This window comes from Amblyraja radiata, chromosome 34, assembly GCF_010909765.2.
Source record: "Amblyraja radiata isolate CabotCenter1 chromosome 34, sAmbRad1.1.pri, whole genome shotgun sequence".
In the NCBI taxonomy this organism is placed as follows: Eukaryota; Metazoa; Chordata; class Chondrichthyes; order Rajiformes; family Rajidae; genus Amblyraja; species Amblyraja radiata.
Genome location: NC_045989.1, coordinates 13,505,515 through 13,526,573, shown reverse-complemented (window position 1 = coordinate 13,526,573; position 21,059 = coordinate 13,505,515). Strand labels below are relative to the sequence as shown.

General features: G+C 41.7%; 2 protein-coding genes and 6 non-coding genes across 8 annotated transcripts in view; 1 reads left to right on the top strand and 7 right to left on the bottom strand.

Moving 5' to 3' along the window:
• Positions 1-125: 125 nt before the first annotated feature.
• rpl4 (ribosomal protein L4) lies at positions 126-11,441 on the bottom strand. The gene is made up of 10 exons (XM_033050650.1): positions 11,312-11,441; positions 10,320-10,491; positions 5,218-5,324; positions 4,487-4,625; positions 3,153-3,277; positions 2,858-2,987; positions 1,925-2,081; positions 1,420-1,503; positions 777-897; positions 126-246 (listed from the first exon to the last, which is right to left on the bottom strand). Exons 1-10 carry the CDS (start codon positions 11,312-11,314, stop codon positions 205-207), a joined length of 1,080 nt encoding a protein of 359 aa, XP_032906541.1. The 5' UTR covers positions 11,315-11,441; the 3' UTR covers positions 126-204.
• LOC116991776 lies at positions 1,253-1,321 on the bottom strand. The gene has a single exon (XR_004416894.1). It is a non-coding gene; the product is annotated as a small nucleolar RNA SNORD18 (small nucleolar RNA).
• LOC116991783 lies at positions 1,674-1,744 on the bottom strand. Its single transcript, XR_004416900.1, has one exon. It is a non-coding gene; the product is annotated as a small nucleolar RNA SNORD18 (small nucleolar RNA).
• On the bottom strand, positions 2,608-2,675 carry LOC116991775. Its single transcript, XR_004416893.1, has one exon. It is a non-coding gene; the product is annotated as a small nucleolar RNA SNORD18 (small nucleolar RNA).
• On the bottom strand, positions 3,051-3,117 carry LOC116991777. The gene has a single exon (XR_004416895.1). It is a non-coding gene; the product is annotated as a small nucleolar RNA SNORD18 (small nucleolar RNA).
• Positions 3,685-3,784, bottom strand: LOC116991778. The gene has a single exon (XR_004416896.1). It is a non-coding gene; the product is annotated as a small nucleolar RNA SNORD16 (small nucleolar RNA).
• Positions 4,969-5,068, bottom strand: LOC116991779. Its single transcript, XR_004416898.1, has one exon. It is a non-coding gene; the product is annotated as a small nucleolar RNA SNORD16 (small nucleolar RNA).
• Positions 11,442-11,600: 159 nt separating the features above from the next.
• zwilch (zwilch kinetochore protein) overlaps positions 11,601-21,059 on the top strand; it is a 54,426-nt gene continuing 44,967 nt past the window's right edge. Inside the window, exons 1-3 of the mRNA XM_033050645.1 lie at positions 11,601-11,908; positions 16,565-16,616; positions 20,477-20,572. Of these exons, the coding sequence (XP_032906536.1) occupies positions 11,856-11,908; positions 16,565-16,616; positions 20,477-20,572 (201 nt within the window). The 5' untranslated portion in view covers positions 11,601-11,855. The remainder of the gene's footprint in view (positions 11,909-16,564; positions 16,617-20,476; positions 20,573-21,059) is intronic.

Sequence of the window (21,059 nt, the reverse complement as noted above, 5' to 3'; positions counted from 1 at the left end):
TGAAATTCTGAATTTTCACTAGTGCTGTTGAGTAAAATGAGGATAGATTTATTAAATACTCCAAGTGCAGAGCAAAACTTTCTTATGTCTTGTGTAAACAAGATTAAACAGGACAATGCAGAAAATCATTTTTAAATAGATTTATTTTGATGGATACCATACAATGATGTAAGAACGCATGCCTGTAAAGCAGAGGATTTGCATTTATGCTGCTGCCTTTTGCTTCTTCTCCAGCTTGACATTGCGCTGAAAGAAATGGAAAAGCAATCACAATTCGAAATCCTGCTAACCCAGTCAACAAGCAAACCCATACAAATTGCAATTATTAATGTATTTATATCTTAAAATGTTTGCAAGTAATGATGCACACAAAAGCACAAGAAGCTGCAACAGTGGGTATAAAACACCCTCAGCTTTGTTCAATCTATTTCAAGAAAGATTGAAATATGACATCAACTTCAGCTTCCAATTTCAGAATGCAAGTGTTCTGCATCATTCAGTTTTTGCCCTATGTAATGGAAAACAGTTATCCTGCATTGATTCTATGACCAGAACTCTGCAGTGAAATTGAAACATATTCATTGATTGCCATGCCATGGAATTTACTGGGTCCACAAATTACTTGGACATAGTAATTTGGTTTAGTAGGCCCAAGTTTTTTAAGCAATCCCCTGCAATTATCAAGTCTTACAGGAAGTTCTCTATTATATAATTTTTAGTTATTTCAGAAAAAACCCACCAAGATAGAACTCATCATTTTATACCACCATACTCACGTTCTTTTCTTGCAGGAGAATTGCACGGCGTCGTGCAGTCTTGGCATAAGGGTTCAGTTTCACCATGATCCTCAAGTTCTTCAGTGGGTTCTTCTTCAGTACCCTGCGTTGAATCTTTTTGCTGTGAAAAGCAATGGATAAAAAAAAGCCTTGAGACAATCGCAGGCATTTCTGCTGGCAAGCTTAAGTGTACATAAAGACTCAAAACTAAGGACATAGGGAAAACAGATCTTATGGTGAAATGAGCAATTTGAAACCCATAGTAACTCAACCACATTGTGTAGAGCTACAGGCCCATGAGCCCAGCAGGAAAAACAGCACGAATAAGACGTACCAGCTTCCAAAGGGCAAAATCCCATAATGCAAGGCGAAAATAACATTGTGAATATCTGCCCCACCTGATATTTGAGTGACTCAAATATCTTTCATCTGCCTCGTATATATTCGCATATCCAACCATTTCTAATTAGGAATAAGACGTCAGAACTTCCACTCATTTCACATGGTATCAAAAACACAGACCAAAGTGGAATTTCATCACTGCCTGAAACTGGACAACCAGTTGTAACTGATATGCAACTAATTTCAGGATCTGAGAAACGAAATTGAGCTCATAGAAACGATGTGAAACATCTCAACTTACTTTGGAGGACGAAGAGCTTTCTGGATTTCCTGACTCTTCAAGATGCGGCTCAGATCTGTGTTAGTCATCTTGTGAATGGGAAGGCTAGATGGTAAACATAAGCAGAAACAGTAAAAATGACTGCAGACATGACTAAATAATTAAGCTCTCTAACAGGACATTAATCAGTTTTCTACAATTTGAGTTTCTGATCCTCGGCAAATGCCTGATAATCTGAGCGAGGAAATTTCTGCAAGTTATTAATCTTCTGCTTAGACATCAGAATTTCCACCAATATCACGAGTTGTCAAAAACACTGACCACGAAGTGGAATCTCATAATTGTCACATAAAATCTATTAAGTTATCAAGGTGTACATTGCTCCGAGTTAGGCAGGAGTACCTATATTAAGTGGTAACACTGATATCAGTCTCAGAAGTCAATTTTAACGAGAAAAATCAGATGGAGAAAAAAAAACCTATCACATCTAGTCCATGAACCATCCATTTTAACACCATAACCTTACTTGTATCCAATCTTCAATTTTGAAGGTTTGCGCCATGTTCCATACAACTCATCCAGTTTACGGAAGGCACTCTCTGTCCAGATGCAGAATCGTCCTACGTGGCCACCAGGAGCAAGTCTCAGGATATTTAATTTGTTGACATTGAGAAGAGTTATACCTGTGGTGGACAAAGCAACGCAAAGCAGTGTTTAAATTCTCAGCTGACATTTGACACAAAGGTTCCCACCTGGAAAATATTAACACTCATGGCACATGGGAAATGCTATGCCCAGGTCAGTCAATCCCTACCATGCTGAAAGATGAAACAAAAACAGGCAGAAACAAGAACTATAATTAAAAATAGAACTGGTCTTTGGAGAGGAGTTTGTAACTATCCTGGAATCGTATTACATCCCACCCCACTATTGACATAGTTGATAAGCCCTCCAGCAGGAGCTGGATTGCCGCCAGGGATGGTGGACCCGACAGGCCTGGATCGCCCGCCAGACTCCAAAGTCGCCAATGGCGTGGAGGACCACTGAGAACGAAGAGGGACCCGGCAGGCAGTAGACAGGAATGTTCGGTGAACATTTGTAACTTTGTCTGCGCCACAACATGGCAACACTTATGTACTGCCTAGGTTTACCAGGTTGCATGCAAAACAAAGCACTTCACTGTACATGTAATAATAAAGCATTAAACTGACATCAGAACTTCCACTAATATCATAATTTTTCAAAAACACAGACCAAGTGGAATCTCATCATTCTGTCTAGCTCAATTTTTAAATATACAGATTACACTGTTAACTGGTATCCCATTTCCAATTTTATCAAATTCAAACTAAACAGTTCATCTTCTGTTGAGAGGATGCCATAATGTACCAACATTAAAGATGCTCCAACATATCCCTTTCCAATCAAATGACACAAACCACTTGAAGCATTGGTCTACCTGGGATATTCCTGAAAGCTCTTACAACGCCATTATCTTCATTGTAGATAATGCATGGGCCCTTGCGCCGGATACGACGACGGTTCCTCATTTTACCTTTGCCAGCACGCATACGCTGGGAAGCATAGACCTATAGAAAAGCAATGTTTATTTCTGACTAAATAAAAGTAAAAAAATAATTAGAAATGCAACTGAGATCAGATCATCAAAATCATCAGTCGTCAGAAACACAGACCAAAAGTAAAATGTCATCATCTCTCAGTGTATCATTCACGACTAAAAGAAAGTTGCCTACCTTCTTTATATCATTCCAGGCCTTCAGTTTTTTTAACATCATAACAGCCTCCTTTGTCTTTTTGTAGCTCTCAATTTTATCTTCAACCACCAGTGGGAGCTCTGGGATTTCCTCAATACGGTGACCTGAAGAGGATTGCAACATTGTTATCAGGGCATCCATGTCAAACCCCAATTTTAGTTAGAGAGGCAACTCCTGATAGAATGAAGAAAGAAGTTTTGTGCATTTTAGTTAAGGATCTGTACAATATTTACTCTTTTAGGAATCATACGATGATAAAGCAAATTAACTCATGAAGAATGATTTGTGCTGATCAAATCTGCATTGTTAGAATATGGAAAGTGCAAACAAACATTCAAGTGGGAAAAGTTAAAGAAAAGAGCAATCATCGTCACCATGAGGCAAGTGGACATCAACTGCCTGTAAAAATATGATCCAAGACGCAACAAAGGGCCATTTTTAGCTAGTCTTTATAAGCCCAAATTACCCCATTTCCTCAATTCAATATGTCTTTGTCAACATGGACAGCAGCTGCTCAGAGCTAAATGTTCGTCATGTTTCTGTACCAGCATAATAACAGTAGGCAACTGTTGCTGTGTACAGCATAAGACGCAAATTACACCATCATCGTAGCCACTGCCACATTTTGGAAGTAAAATCATTTGCCCAACAGGAATGAAGTTTAAAATGCACTCAAAGGGCCCATCTTTAAAACCAGGGTTTGTATAAACAGTAAAATTACCATTAGCAAAATTAAGTTGCTTACCGGCTAATTCTAATAAGCATAAGCCAATTTAATGTTGGTGAGTTTACAACCCTACCAACCATATTATTTGGGTTTGTCTATTAATATTAGAACATATCAATTACATTACAGCTGTAATTCTAGAATGACACAGCTGGACAACAATTGCACTGACATGGATAACTTTAATTTTATGCTCACTCAGATTTGCTCTGGATACAAAGTAACCAAATTTTCTTTACAAAATTGGATATCCTTTCTACGATGAGTCAACTCTCATTGGTCAGAGATGTAGCAAAATGGCCTTGCATTTTGTTCAGCATCTTAGAGGGTGATAGGTGCCAGGAATGTGCTTCTAATGGTGGTGGTGAAGATATGACAATGGTGTTTAAGTGACTTAGATCGGCTCATGGATGTGCAAAGAATGGAGGGATATTGATGTGCTGACAGAACAGGTTAGTTTATCTGGGTATCAAGTTTGACACAGACTTTGTTGGACGAAGGGTTTGTTCCCATGCTATACGGTTCTATATTTAAGTACTTTGCTTTTATTTATGTGATTCAAGAACGTTTGTTTCTGTACACTCACCTTTTGACATCACCAGAGCAGGGAGAGCAGATGCAGCTAGAGAAGAGCAGATGGCATATCGCTTCTGGGTTACATTCACCCGGCGGTGCCAACGCCGCCAAGTCTTGGTGGGAGCAAACATGCGACCACCACGGCACATCTGAGGTTGGGTTAAGGTGCAAACTTTAAAAATGGCTGGGAATCCAATTTTGCTCGGACTGAATGCTCTTCATTTCCATGTACCAATTTAATGATAGAAAACAATTGCTGTAGCGCACTGTAAAATGAAAAGTACATCATAATAATAAAGGAATAACATTAGAGTGGTAAAAGTTAAAGCAAAGAGCAATCATCATCACTATGAGGTAAGTGGGTATCAACTGCATGCAAAAATTACATATCCAAGATGCAACAAGTAGGAGGTCATGTTTAGCTGGTCTTGACAAGAAACACAATTTACCCAAGTTCCTCAATTCAAAATATCCATCAACATGGCCAGGAGCTGATCAGATCCAAATGTTCGTCATGTACCTGTACCAGCATGATAACAGTAGGCGACTGTTGCTGTGTACAGCATAAGACGCAAATTACACCATCATAGCAAGCTGCTGCCACATTTTTAAACAATTAAGGTACTTGAAATGGGATGCAAGCCGTATATTCCAACTTTACTGATACACGGCATTTAAAGACATACTGACTTAACAATGGACATTACAACATCATTTAACCTTACACAATGAAGAGGATACATTTCCAAAGGCACCTTGGCCAGATCGATGAGTACCACCACCCCGAACACGGGGAATACGAGCCACAGCTCTGCCTGTACCCCATGACTCAGCACTGGTCTGGTGACCTAAAAACAAAACATAAAATGTTGAGTCAATACAAATCCTACTGGATTCACCATATACACTTGTTACTTTCTCCACACAACCTGAACAGTCAAAATAAATTTGACAAAAATACCTTACAGGCCACACCAATGGAATTGAGCTCTGACTGCTTTGTAGCTATTACCAGTTAAGTGCAAAAGCAATTACCTTAATATAAGATGCAAATAATACTGACCTTTATGATTATGAGAATTATATGCATGAAATTTGCAGCACAAGACTTCTCAATCCATTGGTCTTTAATGCTTACTGGCTTTCAGCACACCATACAATATCATGCACTCACATCCTTTGCCCTCACCTCAATCTTTCACTTCTACCTTCCAAAAGGATCCAGGCCTCAAGAATGCCAGATGGAAATGAACTCCTATTCTACCTGGAATTTCTCCCCAAATCTTTATTATTTACTAAAAATGACCTTTGGCTTTGGTTGCCCCCTAATCTGGAACTCTACACTTCATTCTTTCTTTTACATACTCTCAGAATTTCAAATACATCCATCAGGTCAAATAGCACTTAATCCAGGTGGATTCCTACTAAAATGCAATCCTCAAGCCAGACCTAACTAATCAGACACTTAAGAAATTCAGTGCATCTCAAATCCTTGTTCTTGCCTGATTATTGGCGTTCAATCCATACGTCAGCACAGGTATGCTCGAACCTTCCCCAGCACCACCATAGTGTCATAGAGTAATACAGAGTGGAGACGGGCCTTTCGGCCCAACTTGCCAATGCCGGCCAAAATGTCCTAGCTACACTAGTCCCACCTGCCTGCGCTTGGTCCATATCCTTCCAAACCTGTCCTATCCATGTACAGTGCATTCAGAAAGTATTCAGACCCCTTCACTTTTTCCACATTTTGTTACGTTACAGCCTTATTCTAAAATGGATTGAATTCATTTTTTTTAATCAGCAATCTACACACAACAGCCCACAATAAAATAAGTGAAAACAAGTGTTTAGAAATTTTTGCAAAATAATCAAAAATAAATAACTGAAATATCACATCTACATAAGTATTCAGACCCTTTACTCAGTACTTTATTGAGGCACCTTTGGCAGTGATTACAACCTCAAGTCTTCTTGGGTATCACGCTACAAGCTTGGCACTCCTGTATTTGGGTAATTTATCCCATTGTTCTCTGCAGATCTTCTCAAGCTCTGTCAGGTTGGATGGGGAGTGTTGATGCACAGCTATTTTCAGGTCCCTCCAGAGATGTTCGATCGGGTTCAAGTCCGGGCTCTGGCCGGGCCACTTACGGACATTCACATACTTGTCACAAAGCCACTTCTGCGTTGTCTTGGACGTGAGCTTTAGGTCGTTGTCCTGTTGGAAGGTAAACGTCTGCCCCAGTCCGAGGTCCTGAACACTCTGGAGCAGGTTTTCATCAAGGATCTCTCTATACTTTGCTCCGTTCATCTTTACCTCGATCCTGACTGGTCTCCCAGTTCCTACCGCTGAAAAACATCCCTACAGCATGATTCTGCCACCACCATGCTTCACCGTAGATATGGTATTGGCCAGGTGATGAGCGGTGCCTGTTTTCCTCCAGACGTGACACTTGGCATTCAGGCCAAAGAGTTCAATCTTGGTTTCATCAGGCCAGGGAATTTTGTTTAGGTGCCTTTTGGCAAACTCCAAGCGGGCTGTCATGTGCCTTTAACTGAGGAGTGGCTTATGTCTGGCCACTCTACAATAAAGGCCTGATTGGTGGAGTGCTGCAGATATAGTTGTCCTTCTGGAAGTTTCTCCCATCTCCACAGAGGAACTCTGGAGCTCTGTCAGAGTGACCATCGGGTTCTTGGTCACCTCCCTGAATATGTTAGTAAGTCTCTATCCCAAGGCCCTTCTCCCCCGATTGCTCAGTTTGGCCAGGCTCTATGAAGAGTCCTGGTGGTTTCAAAGTTTTATTTAAGAATGACGGAGGCCACTGTTCTCTTCGGGACCTGCAATGCTCCAAAAAATGTTTTATACCCTTCCCCAGATCTGTGTCTCAACACAATCCTGTCTCGGAGGTCTACAGACAATTCCTTCGTCTTCATGGCTTGTTTTTTACTCTGACATGCACTGTCAACTGTGGGACCTTATATAGACAGGTGTGTGCCTTTCCAAATCATGTACAATCAATTTAATTTACCACTTGTAGACTCCTATGAAGTTGCAGAAACATCTCAAGGATAATCAATGGAAACACGATGCACCAAAGCTCAATTTTGAGAGTCACAGCAAAGGGTCTGAATACTTACGTAAATGTGATATTTTAGTTATTTATTTTTAATTATTTTGCAATAATTACTAAACACCTGTTTTCGCTTTTATATTATGAGGTATTGTGCGTAGATTGATGATAAAAAAAATGACTGTAACCAATTTTAGAATAAGGCTGTAATGTAACAAAATGTGGAAAAAGTGAAGGGGTCCGAATACTTTCTCAATGCACTGTACCTGTTTAACGGTTTCTTAAATGATGAGATAGTCCCAGCCTCAACTACCTCCTCTGGCAGCTTGTTCCATATCGCACCACGACGCACATCATTTAAAATTTGTCTTGGTTCTTAATTCCATCTCATCCAGTGCTATAACAAAGGACTTTCGTCCTTTTATTCAGATATAAATCACATCAGTTTTACCACGCCATCTGTTTATTATCCACGATTCCTAATTATTTTTATACAGCAGAGGCCTCAGCTTCATTCCTCTACAACCCACTTTTACAAATTGTCTGCCAGATATTATGGTCATCCATCACCTTTACCTCGTGCCCATTTTTTCTGGGAAGAGATCCTCACCCCAAATTATTAATTCTCTTAATTTTAGAATTCCTGATCCACGTGGTCCACAGCCTGATCTCTAACCATATCTGAAGGTAAACAAAAAATGCTGGAGAAACTCAGCGGATGAGGCAGCAACTATAGGGAAGGAATAGGCGACGTTTCGGGTCGAGACATCATGACCCCAAATGTCGCCTATTCCTTCCCTCCATAGATGCTGTCTCACCCGCTGAGTTTCTCCAGTATTTTTTGTCTACCTTCAATTTTTCCAGCAACTGCAGTTCTTTCTTAAACATTGTCTAATCACATCTGGATATTTTTCTCCCCTCTATTATACCCAGACTAGCCTACCACTCTGTTCTTGCAACATGCTGCTCATGCGAGCAACTCCATCTTTGTTACCAAACTTGTTTGAAAACCTCTTCCTTAGATTATACCAAAAAAGTCCACCTAATAACATACAGCTTTCTTCCTTTTTCTCCCCAAGATCAACAATCCAAAGTAATTTGTAGACTAGTCATTTTCAGCTTATTCAATAAATACTCTTCTCTCTTATCTAGTCTCTTCCCATTTAAATCCATAACATCTTTGATGTCATTCATTACATTGATCTTCCAGCATATTGGTCCCAACATGGCCATTTCACCACAGATCTCAGTTCATTTACATCACCACGACTCAGTTTCACCAGATCTGTGTTTAATTCTTCTTTGAACAGTTCTTCAAATCCTGAATGTGTTCAAACATTGAACAACTTTCACTCCATTCATTCCAAAAGGTATGACCATGTCATCTAATAACACCTTATACTCAAGTGCAACCAAGATGTTTTCCTTTACAATTGATGGGGATCAACCATGCGTGTTCCAGTTCTCATGCCTTCCCTCAGATATGGAAGATAGGGTTCAACCCTCAACTTCCATCATACTAACCAAAGAATGTAACAAGTTATCCTTTTGAAATTTTTGCCATTAGTATTTCAAAATGATTTAATGACAAAATAACTCCACAACTCCACTTTTCATTCCATCACTGCCAAGTATCACTCCCTGATTTGACACCTTCCATGTCATTATGGGAAGTAGACCTAACTTGTTATATTTCCTCTTTATCATTCAGGGACCCAAACAGTCCCTCCAGGCAAAGCAGCATTTCACTTCTTCTAATTTAACATGATACATTCAGTACTCATGATGTGGTCGCATCCACACTGCAGAAACCAAATGCTGGGTTGACCACTGGACAGATAATTCTTTCTTCCATCTGCAACAATCTCCTCATTGTTCGTTACTAATGCTTAACCATATTTTGACCCTCTGCTAAAATAAAGCCCAACACAAGCTTAAAGAATAACATCTGATCTTCAGACTACACCCATGGGACGATAATTAAATACAACAATTTCAGGTAATCAGCCTTTTCAGAAATAACTGATTACGATGCATGATTAATCTATGCTATTGGCTTTTTTAAAAGATCCAAGGCTGTGATTGGTGGCTAGCTGAGTACTTCCAACACCCATAGCAGATCAACTACGTTTGATATCAGTTCAATAGCTCACAACACCCGAGTACATGCATCCCCCAACAGTCCCAAAACGGCCAACTTCGAATATGCTGCCTAAACTATCCAAGGAAATCATCTTCCTATATTTATCCAACCAGTCCCTTGTTATTTGTGTTTTATCAAGATCACTACACATTCTTTTAAATTTAAGGTTAATCCTATTCAAATTGTGCCTAAATGTGTGATGTACTGAGGCCTGAATGGCACAATCCAATTTCTCCAAGTTACCAATGCACATTTGACTCGGGCACAACTTAACAATTATGCCACATAGTGCAGATGGACTATTAGTTTACGTTTACATCTTAACAATTCAAAAATGGCTAAATGATTAGAACCCAGCCCTAAAGTCATAACGTGAAATCAATTTATTATAAAGACAATTATCTTTTTACTCCATTATTATCAAGAAGCAAAATGCATTGGCTAATCTTTCATCCAAAAAAAGGAAAATTCAGAAACCTGGCTTTCTTTGTCCCATTCCTACGTTAGAAATTCCAATCAAGTAACATTCTTTTATGAGTAATCAGATATATGAATTATATGGCACGTCAAAAAGTCAAATATGACAAATTAATTTCGAACCAAAAGTAAGTGACAAAAATTATCTAAATTACCTGCATCTGCACTCACGGCATATGGCTGTCTGTTATTTTTGCGCAGGTTTGTGTGAACAAAGTTCACAATATCTGGCCGGATGGGGGCCTTGAAAATAGCAGGCATAACCACATTTTTGCCAGATTTCTCCCCCTTGTCACTGTACACCGTTATCAGTGGACGAGCACAAGCCTGAAAGATTATATATTTTAAAAATCCATTAGGTATAAACACATTAATAATACAGTAATTAGTACATTGACTTCCTAAGTCTGATCCACATTTACAGTACGAATGACTAGGATAGTTTCAAATGAGGGCTCAAACACAATCATGGTTGATCGGACGCCCCAGGTTTTCATTTACTTCACAATATTGTTCCATTACATTGCATAAACTAAATAAACTGAAATTAACTTAAAGTCTGTAGTTTGAAATACCATATACGGACTCAAACATCACAAGAACTATATGATTTGATTGCTTTATAGACATCAAACTAAATTTGATAAGCCAAGATCCCAGGTGCATGGAAAAAGCATTAATCCGAAAATGCGCTTTCGTACGAGTTCTCCCTTTAGCAGAATTACTGAAAAATCATACCATTTTGTTTAATAAAAATGTAAAATTCGGAGATATGTTCCTCGAAAGCCTCCCATATTGCAGAACAACCGGATTTAACTAAATTATACAGTAGAAACGGTTTGTCGTGCAATATATTGAACTTTCCTTCGTAGTTTAACCATCTTTGGTTCGATTAACCTTAACACGCCTGAATAACCAACTAAATTACAGAGAGCAACGTGTCTCCACGTCCCCACCCCTCCCCCACCCAATCTTTTAAGATGGCGACCTGGCAGAACTCGGCCTCTGACTTTCTCTCTATTATTTAAACAAATAAAATAAAATATTACAATTGTAAACAACATTAAATCTTCAGAGGTTACTCGAGTCCCTCTGACAGCTGCCTGCTCAGGCTGTGCTGCAGTTAAAACCCGATTCACACACGCACCATTATCGCAACTCCTCGGCGCCACACGCGCGGGATGGCGACCTCGGCAGGAAAAGGAAGAACGCCACACCGTCATGCCGCTAAATGGAGACTTCCGCCAAGTTTTCTTTAGCAGTAACCATTAATAGTTGTGTAACTGCAAGAAGTATGCTTCAAATTAACAGTTCAGACAAAATGTCAATTGAAATTGGCGTGACTACTCGAGCTTCTCAGCAAAATGAACAAAATGTGACTCGCACTATTTCCTTTCAATGTCGGCACTATCTTTACGCGCAGGTATACATTTCCACAATACACGACAGAATAGATAAGTTATTCATTAATGTTTAAGTTTTGTTTTGCGGTCATTTGTTTTGTTCAGAAACATTTTTATAACTAAAACTCCGTTAAAATAGCCGTTAAAACAAGACGATTCTTATGTCGGACGTGACGTTGGGCTACTGAGGAATGCGCGCGCTGATCGGCTGCGATTTGAAATTTTCTTTGGCAATCCAAACTATTATCGTCCATGAAAGTACGCGTTTGAGATAAATACTTGTATTGAATGGGCTCAGCTGTTCTACAGTCGGTGCGAAGCTTTCACTCCTTTCTCCTTGGGTGAGTGTTGACGCTTGCCAGTTCCAATGATGGGTGTTTATCATCTGAATGCGCAACTTTAACACCATCGGCAGCAGAACTCCTTGGGGGGTGGGTGTGTAGCGCAGTTACTATGGTCAGGTCTGCAATGTATTTTATGAAAGGATGGAGGGAAAGATTAAGTAGTATAATTCAAAGAAAGAAATGGATGAATATTTGAAGAGACGCGAGATCAAATCAGTAGCTGGAATCTCGAGTAAAAACGAAATACTGGAAGAACTCAGCCTCTTCAGACATAGAAACATAGAAATTAGGTGCAGGAGTAGGCCATTCGGCCCTTCGAGCCTGCACCGCCATTCAATATGATCATGGCTGATCATCCAACTCAGTATCCCGTACCTGCCTTCTCTCCATACCCTCTGATCCCCTTAGCCACAAGGGCCACATCTAACTCTCTCTTAAATATAGCCAATGAACTGGCCATCAAAGATCATAGAAGAGTATCTTTGCTGTCCATAGCCATGCATATGCACTGCCAATTCGTTGAGATCCCCCAAACCTTGGTGAAATTCAATAGTTATTTGACAGTAGACCGAAAGCTTTCAGTGCAATGTTGTTCTGTGATTGATTTTTTGAAAACATCCTATCGTTCTAGTAGTAGATCTTTTTATGTCCCCGTTTAGAGGATTGTGATTATATGTGTATAATACTTGTGTCGAGGCTGTGTCATGTACAGGGCAGCATTAGCTGGCCGCGTACATGTGAGATCGTGGCTAGAAATCTTGCTTAAAGGAAACGGTTGCTATTTTGGCAAATCAGAGCTGTCACCAACCCCACCACAACAATAACTTTTATACAGTATCTTTAAAGTACATTTTCTGAAAGTGATTCAAAGGAATAATTTCAAACATTTGACACTAATATTGAGAAAATAAGGCACAACAAGTAGAGATATACATCACGAAAATGGGTCACTGACCTACTGAGCCTGTCAATCATTGATCATTGCCCTCTTCTCCACAGTGGGCAACCTCCTCAAGCCTCGAGCCAACACTCTCCCTACCTCTACTCCGGATCTCTGCAACTCATTCCTCCACTTTTTCGCTGATAAAATCAGCACCATCTATCAATCTTTATCCCCTGTACCCGACTCCCCAGCATCTACTCCACCACCTACCAAGGCCCCACCTTTCAACATCTCCACTAACCTCCTTACCCCTCCTCCACACTGCTTCCTCTCCCAGTTTGACCTGGTCACCCCTACTGAAATCTCCAAACTCATCAGCTCTTCCAAACCCACTACCTGCTCCCTCGACCCTCTCCCCACTCCCCTGCTGAAGTCCTGCCTCCCCGTTCTCTGCCCCTACCTCACTAATCTCTTCAACTCCTCATTGTCCCAAGGAATTGTCCCCTCCGCTTTCAAAACTGCTGCTGTCACACCAATCTTAAAGAAACCTGGTCTCGATCCCTCCTCTCTCATTAACTACCGCCCAATCTCAAACCTCCCCTTTCTTTCAAAAACCCTGGAGCGTATCGTTGCATCACAACTTCATTCCCACCTCCTTGCGTATAACCTATTTGAACCCCTCCAATCTGGCTTTCGCCCCCTCCATAGCACAGAAACTGCTCTCCTCAAAGTCCTCAGCGACCTCCTCACCTCTGCTGACACTGGTTCCCTCAACATCCTCATCCTCCTCGACCTGAGCGCAGCCTTCGATACAGTGAACCATAACATCTTGCTCACCAGACTCAAAGACCTCGGCATTGAAGGTTCTGAACTCAGCTGGCTCTGTTCCTACCTTTCCAACAGATCCCACTTCATCTCTCTTCATAACCACACCTCTGCTACAGCCACAGTCACTCAAGGCGTTCCCCAAGGCTCCGTACTCGACCCCCTCCTCTTCATCATCTACATCCTCCCCCTTGGTCAGATACTCCGCCACTTCAACCTGGACTTCCACTGTTACGCCGATGACACCCAGATCTACCTCGGCACCAAATCCCCCCACAACCCCCCCCCCTCTCCCATATCAACACCTGTTTGTCAGCTATAAAAACCTGGATGCAACATAACTTCCACAAACTCAACAGCGATAAAACAGAATTCCTCCTCATAGGCTCCAAATCCACACTCAGCAAAATCAATAACCCCACTCTCACCATCGACGGCACCACTGTCTCCCCATCTCCCCAGGCCCGCAACCTTGGCGTGATCTTTGATTCCACCCTCTCCCTTGGGCCTCACATCCGCCATGTCATTAAAACCTCCTTCTTTCACCTCCGCAACATCGCCAAAATCAGACCCTCTCTCACACCTCCCGCTGCTGAAAGACTCATCCATGCCTTCATCTCCTCCCGACTGGACTACTGCAACTCACTTCTCCTTGGCATCAGCTCCACCTACATCAACCGACTCTAACTGGTCCAGAACGCAGCCGCCCGACTCATCACCCACATCAAATCCTGGCATCACATCACTCCAGTCCTCAAACAACTCCACTGGCTTCCCATCTCCCACCGGATCACCTACAAAATCCTGATCCTTACCTACAAAGCCCTCCACCATCTGGCCCCCCCCATATCTCACTGACCTCCTCTCCCCCTACCAACCCTCACGGTCCCTCAGATCCACATCAGCCGGTCTCCTCTCCATCCACAAGTCCAACCTCCGCAGTTTTGGGGACAGAGCCTTCTCCAGGGCAGCTCCCAGGCTCTGGAACTCCCTCCCCCAACTGATCCGCAATTCCGTGTCGCTCACCATCTTCCAGTCCCGCCTCAAGACCCATCTCTTCACCTCTGCCTATCCTTAGCCCCAATTGAAATGAGCTCAGAATTAAAATTAGGGATGGAGCTCAGCACTGAAATCATTGAGATGTAGAAACAAAACAAGGAACTGCAGTTGCTAGTTTACACACAAAAAAAAAAAACAAGTCCCCAAAAAAAGAGAAGAAAGAAAGTACTGGAGTAACTCAGTTGACTTAGGTAACTCCTTCTGAGTTGGAACTGTTCTTCAAATTTATGGGATGATGGGGGTGGAGAAAGGGCAGGGCAAAGCCTGGCAGGTTATAAGTTAATACAGGTGCGGAGGGGTTTTGATAGGCAGATGGTTGGACGAAGCCCAGAGCTGAAAATTCAAAACGATTCAAGAGTTGCAAATTGTGACCAAGGACCAACCCTTGTGGCACACTACTGGTTACAAGCCTCTAGTCTGAAACACAATTATTTACAACCTCCGTCTCATCTTCAAGCTACTTTTGTGTCCAGTTGGTTAGCTCGCGCTGGATCCCATGTAATTAAATCTTTCAAATCAGTATACTATTAGGTACTTGTTAAAGGCCTTGTTGAAGTCCATGTCGATAGCATTTCCCGCATTCCCTCATCAATTTTCTTGGTCACCTCTTCAAAAAATATTGACATTTGGAGGCACAATTTCCCATGCACTAAGCAATGCTGACTACCCCTAAATAGTTTATGCCTTCTCAAATATGTAACTCATAATACAGCAATGTATTTGCTGTTTTATTTGCTTCATGACATGAGTACTAGTCCAGAATTGCTCAGTGACAACAGGGTGGAATTAATGCTAATCCATATAACAGCACCAACAACAAAATGAAAGATAAAATCTACAGATCTCTCATTCATCAACCTGTTCAGGTGCTTATCAGAATCCTGACAAGACATAGAAACATAGAGAATAGGTGCAGGAGTAGGCCATTCGGCCCTTCAAGCCAGCACCGTCATTCAATATGATCATAGCTGTTCATCCAGAATCAGTACCCCGTTCCTGATTTCTCCCCATATCCGTTGATTCCATTAGTCCTAAGAGCGATATCCAGCTTTCTCTTGAATACATCCAGTGAATTGGCCTCTGCCTTCTGTGGCAGAGAATTTCACAGATTCACAACTCTCTGGGTGAAAAAGTTTATCCTCATCCCGGCCCAAAATGGCCTACATTATAACACTATATGTTTCTATAAGATATCCTCTCATCCTTCTACATTCCAGTGACTATAAGCCCAGTCGATCCATTCTTACATCATATGGCAGTCCCGCCATCCCGGAATTAGCCTGGTGAACCTACGCTGCATTCCCTCAATAGCAAGAATGTCCTTCCTCAATACTGGGAGACCAAAACTGCACACAATACTTCAGGTGCGGTCTCACTGCAGTAGGACCTCCTTGCTCCTATACTCAAATGCTCTCGCTATGAAGACATACCGTCTGTGCTACTGGTTCATTGGCAGCAAAGTTGTTTGAAGGACTAATCTTTAAGAGTAAGTTGATCAGCATGGAAAACATTTTAGGGAAGTGCTTTATATTTAACTAGTGCAATAAGCAAAATATAAGGATATTAGATAATGTTACCAGGTCAAATGTGTTGAAATACCAAGGTAATGATGTATGGTGCTCTCACCTGGGCTGTGTTTGGCTTCCATTTTTTAAAGATTCTTAATGTTAGTTACATTAAGATTTTAAGTAATTTGTTATTTTGGATACATGTTTTATTTTCTTCTGTCTCCATATTTCTTTATTCTAGAAATGTGATTTATATCTCCATTTTAGAATGGCAAGAACTTCTTCCGGAAAACAATATAAACAAAACTTAATACCCATATGTATAAACATAGCTACAGTCTGATTTTGTCTTTCAGTATAATTTTTTTTCCCTCTCAGGCTTTGTGACCAAGAAAAGAAAGGAACACTAAAGGACCCCGTGCTGTTTGAGGTAATGTGCATGAAAAGCTACTTTGTTTGTTGTTTTTCTTCCATTGAACACCTCCCTGGAATTGCAATACCTGGTCACATTTTTTTCTGCCTGCTCTTTAATGCTTTGTATTCCCAGTCCAGCACTTTCTCTTGATGATAATTTTCAGCCGCTGCTGTTTCTCAAAGACATATTGCTGCTTGATGATTTCATGTGTGGAAGTTAGTTCAGCTTCAGCATGTACAGGTGCACAACCTTTTATCCGAAGATCCAAATAACGAAAACCTCCGAATAGCGGCCATTTTTGGGGTCCTTGAAGAAAGGTCCTTGAAAACGTTCACCGAGGGCGGCTCGCAGAGGTGACAGCGGAACCTCCGGTCGGTCCTCGAAGAAAGGGGAACTAAATCCCCATTCATAAAAGAGACGGTGAGGGTATATTGCGCGGGAAGGTTAATAATTGACAATATGCTGCGGCCTGCCCGCTGAGTTAAAAAGTTCCCACGGTAGACTCACGATACACAGTGTATCGTGAGTCTTGCGTGGGAACTTTTTAACTCAGCGGGCAGGCCGCAGCATATTGTCAATTATTAACCTTCCCGCGCAATATACCCTCACCTTCTCTTTTATGAATGGGGATTTAGTTCCCGTTTCTTCGAGGACCGACCGGAGGTTCCGCTGTCACCTCTGCGGGCCGCCCTCGGTGAACGTTTTCAAGCGCAAGCACGGAGATCCCAGAGACCCACAGCCAACAGCAGCCCAGCCCAGCCCAGCCCCGCTCCAACTACAGAGGAAAACTGCAAACTGGCCGGAGACGTCAGGACCACCAGAACCCGTTCCTCGAGCTGCGCCCCCTCATCGGGACACCGACCCCCAGGCCCACTGCAAGCACGGAGATCCCACAGACCCACAGCCAGCAGCAGTCCAGCCCCGTTCCAACCAAAGATCTTTGGTTCCTACTACAGAGGAACCTGGGTTGCGGATGACGGGGCGCAGCTCGGGGCGTCGTAGGGGTCCATCGGGGAGCGGGTTCCTGTTGGTCCTGACATCTCCGGCCACCTGCCATCCTCCGGGAACTGTACCGCCCTTGCAGGAGAGTGGGGTTGTTTGCAGTTGCAGAGGGAGGGGGCAAGGGCGGTACAGTTCCCAGTCTCAGCTCCAGTCCAGGGGGGTGGCCGGAGACGTCAGGACCAACGGGACACCGACCCCCAGGCCCACTGCAAGCACGGAGATCCCAGAGACCCACAGCCAGCAGCAACTCCAGCCCAGCCCCGCTCCAACTCCAGAGGAACACGTAGGGGAAGAAGCTGATGGTGTGCAAGGTACGTCTTGTTCTTGGGGTGGCGGATGAGGGGGCGCAGCTCGGGCTGTGGGCAAACTGCCACTTGTCGCCGTAGCGGCCCATCGGGGAGCGGATTCCTCTGGAGTTGGAGGGGGAGGGGGGTATTGTGCTGTTTGATCGCCCCCTGCTATCCCAGGGACAGGGAGACACATCGGCTTTTTAGACTGGTGGGCAATCACTTCCAAAGTTCTGCCCACACAGTCAGTGCACCTCTCCTACACTGCATTTCATACAAACATTTATTCTGCAAGAAAAAACTACATAGAAGACACAAACTCGCGACCGAGTAACTGCCAGGATCGAGGCGCAAACTCGCGACCTAGCTCGGGGATTCAAGAATCCCCGAGCTAGGCCGCCTAAGGGCATGTAGCCCCGCTAGGGTGACATGAGTGCGAGAGTTGATTCAATGCTGCGGGCACATTTACAAATTCAGGAATTCATTCAACACACTGCATTACATACAGACATTTATTCTGCAAGAAAAAACGACATTGAAGACTCAAACTCGCGACTGAGTAACTGCCGGGATCAAGGCGCAAACTCGCGACCTTGCGGATATGAGCCGAGCACTCTACCACTGAGCCAGCCATTAAAATCTACGCTAAAAAATTTCCATTCCGAAGACCGACAAATTCTGAATTACGAAAAGTGTCTGGTCCCAAGGCTTTCGGATAAAAGGTTGTGCACCTGTAATAATACTAATTTCTAACTTCACATCCTCTCTTGGACCGTATGAGCTGTCAGACTGCTTTGGAAATGGAATGTTAACCACAATTTTTAAAAAATCTATCCTTGACCATTTCTACTCAAAGTGTGAGTTTAAACGTGATGAACATTCTTGAAATTGTCAGTTCTTGAAATAAGCAGTTCATAATAGACTGAAGCCTAAAATATTTAGCAAAGGATCAGTGCTATGGATCTTGCCATTCTGGAAAGAAGGAAGAGAAAACAGGGAACTCTCGACCATTTGTCAGAACAGCTGCTAAACGCCAACAGCAGGGTCATGTTCAGAATAGAATTAGTGGTGTCCATGTGGATTTATGATAAACTTGTAAGTAATCTGGAGAATGTGAAAAAGTGGAGTTTCAAAAAGTATTTAATAAACAGCCAAATAAAAGTTACAAGAGACAATCCACAACTTACGGTTGAGTTACAGCCATGGAATCCATGGATAGACCAATTTGTTCACGTTGAAGTGTTTTACTGTCAATATTATGTTCTGTAAAAAGTGGTACTGAAGTGGTTAAAAAAAAATGCCAGCAAGAACACCTCTAACAATATGACATTTTTCTTTATACAGAAAATCTAGTAATACAATTAGGTAGAAAACCATAATAATAGAGCGCATTACCAATTTTCCATAAATCCTGTTACTAGCCTGCATATTGGAAAGGACATTTCTTGACTGATGAATGGATACGTAGTTAAATGAGATTGCTGTAATGAGACATTTGGAGTTTTTCAGAAGATTGCAGCTTTGTGTGTATGAAATCATGTCTAAAAAATGTGATTACATTTTTCGAAGAGGTAACCAAGTGGATTTACGAGGGCAGGGCAATAGATATTGTCAACATGGACTTTAACAAGACTTTATACAACTTCTCACATGGTATGTTGATCTGTATGGTTAGATTTGAGATAGTGCAACTGGCAGAGCTGTTGCCTCATAGCGACAGAAACCTAGGATCAATCATGATGATGATGTTGTGTTCTATCTATGTGGAGTTTGCTTGTTCTTCCTGTGACCACATGTGTTTCCTCTGAGTGCTCTTGTTTCCTCTCACATTCCAAAGGCCTGCAGGTTTGTAGATTAATTGGCCTGTGTAAAATTGTCCCTAATGTATTGGATGTGGGTGAGAAAGTGGGATAACAGAACTAGTGTGAATGGGGGAATTGATAGTCATTGGTGGGCCAAAGATCCTGTTTCCATGCTGTATTTCTTTAAAAAAAAGTTGAATGGCAAAGCAAGCTCAAAGGGCCAACGTCTGCTATTTCTCATGATTTGCTGGGTAGATTTCAGTACCACGTGCTCAGTATATTGTGCTTTTATATTTTGAAAATTCTTAGGTATGCCTACAGAAATAATTTATGTAAAGTACATGAATAGCATTTTAAATATTTTAATTTGCTGGGTCACAGCTATAATTATTGATAATTAATGTCTTGAGGACATGACATTTCCTTCAAAACACCTATAGTTTTTCTTACCAGGCTTGAGTTCACACAAGTGGGATCTGCCTGTATTAAACATTTCTCAAATTTACCTAGTGGTTCAAATGTTGTGGTTGAAATAAAGATCACATAATTGCCGAGAATTATTCATGCACATATCCTGTTCTCCAACTCAGTGACACATCAAATTAGTACCAACAAGGTGTGAAATTGTACTCTTCATCTTACCCCCACTACACCCACCAATATCATTATTATGTTTTCAATTGTTTATGTGGTTGGTTAGATCTTTATCATCTTTATTTGTGTTTTCTACTTTATGGTTATAAAAGATTGGCTAAAAATGTATTTATCTTTATTTGTCTCACAGGATGATGTCCAAGTATACATTGTAGATGAAGTGAATAAAAGTCCCTTGCGTGCATTCTGGAAGGAGAATGCATCGGTGTTCATAGCAGAAATGGCAGTAAGTATGTAAATTATAATTCTATCTTAAATTACTCAACCTTGCTGAAAGATGTTTCCAGCAACATACTTTGTGGCTAATATACTTAATGATGAATTAAGTCTTAACACGAAGGCAAGACTTTATTTTGTGACTTTGTGCTTTGACTTCTTATCACTCCAAGTAAAAGGATGTTGACTTTTCCAAATTTCCACATTTCAAAATCATAATCATGAAGAAAGACTGGATAGACTTGGTTTATACTCTAGAATTTAGGAGATTGAGAGGGGATCTTATAGAAACTTATAAAATTCTTAAGGGGTTGGACAGGCTAGATGCAGGAAGATTGCTCCCGATGTTGGGGAAATCCAGGACAAGGGGTCACAGCTTAAGGATAAGGGGGAAATCCTTTAAAACCGAGATGAGAAGAACTTTTTTCACACAGAGAGTGGTGAATCTCTGGAACTCTCTGCCACAGAGAGTAGTCGAGGCCAGTTCATTAGCTATA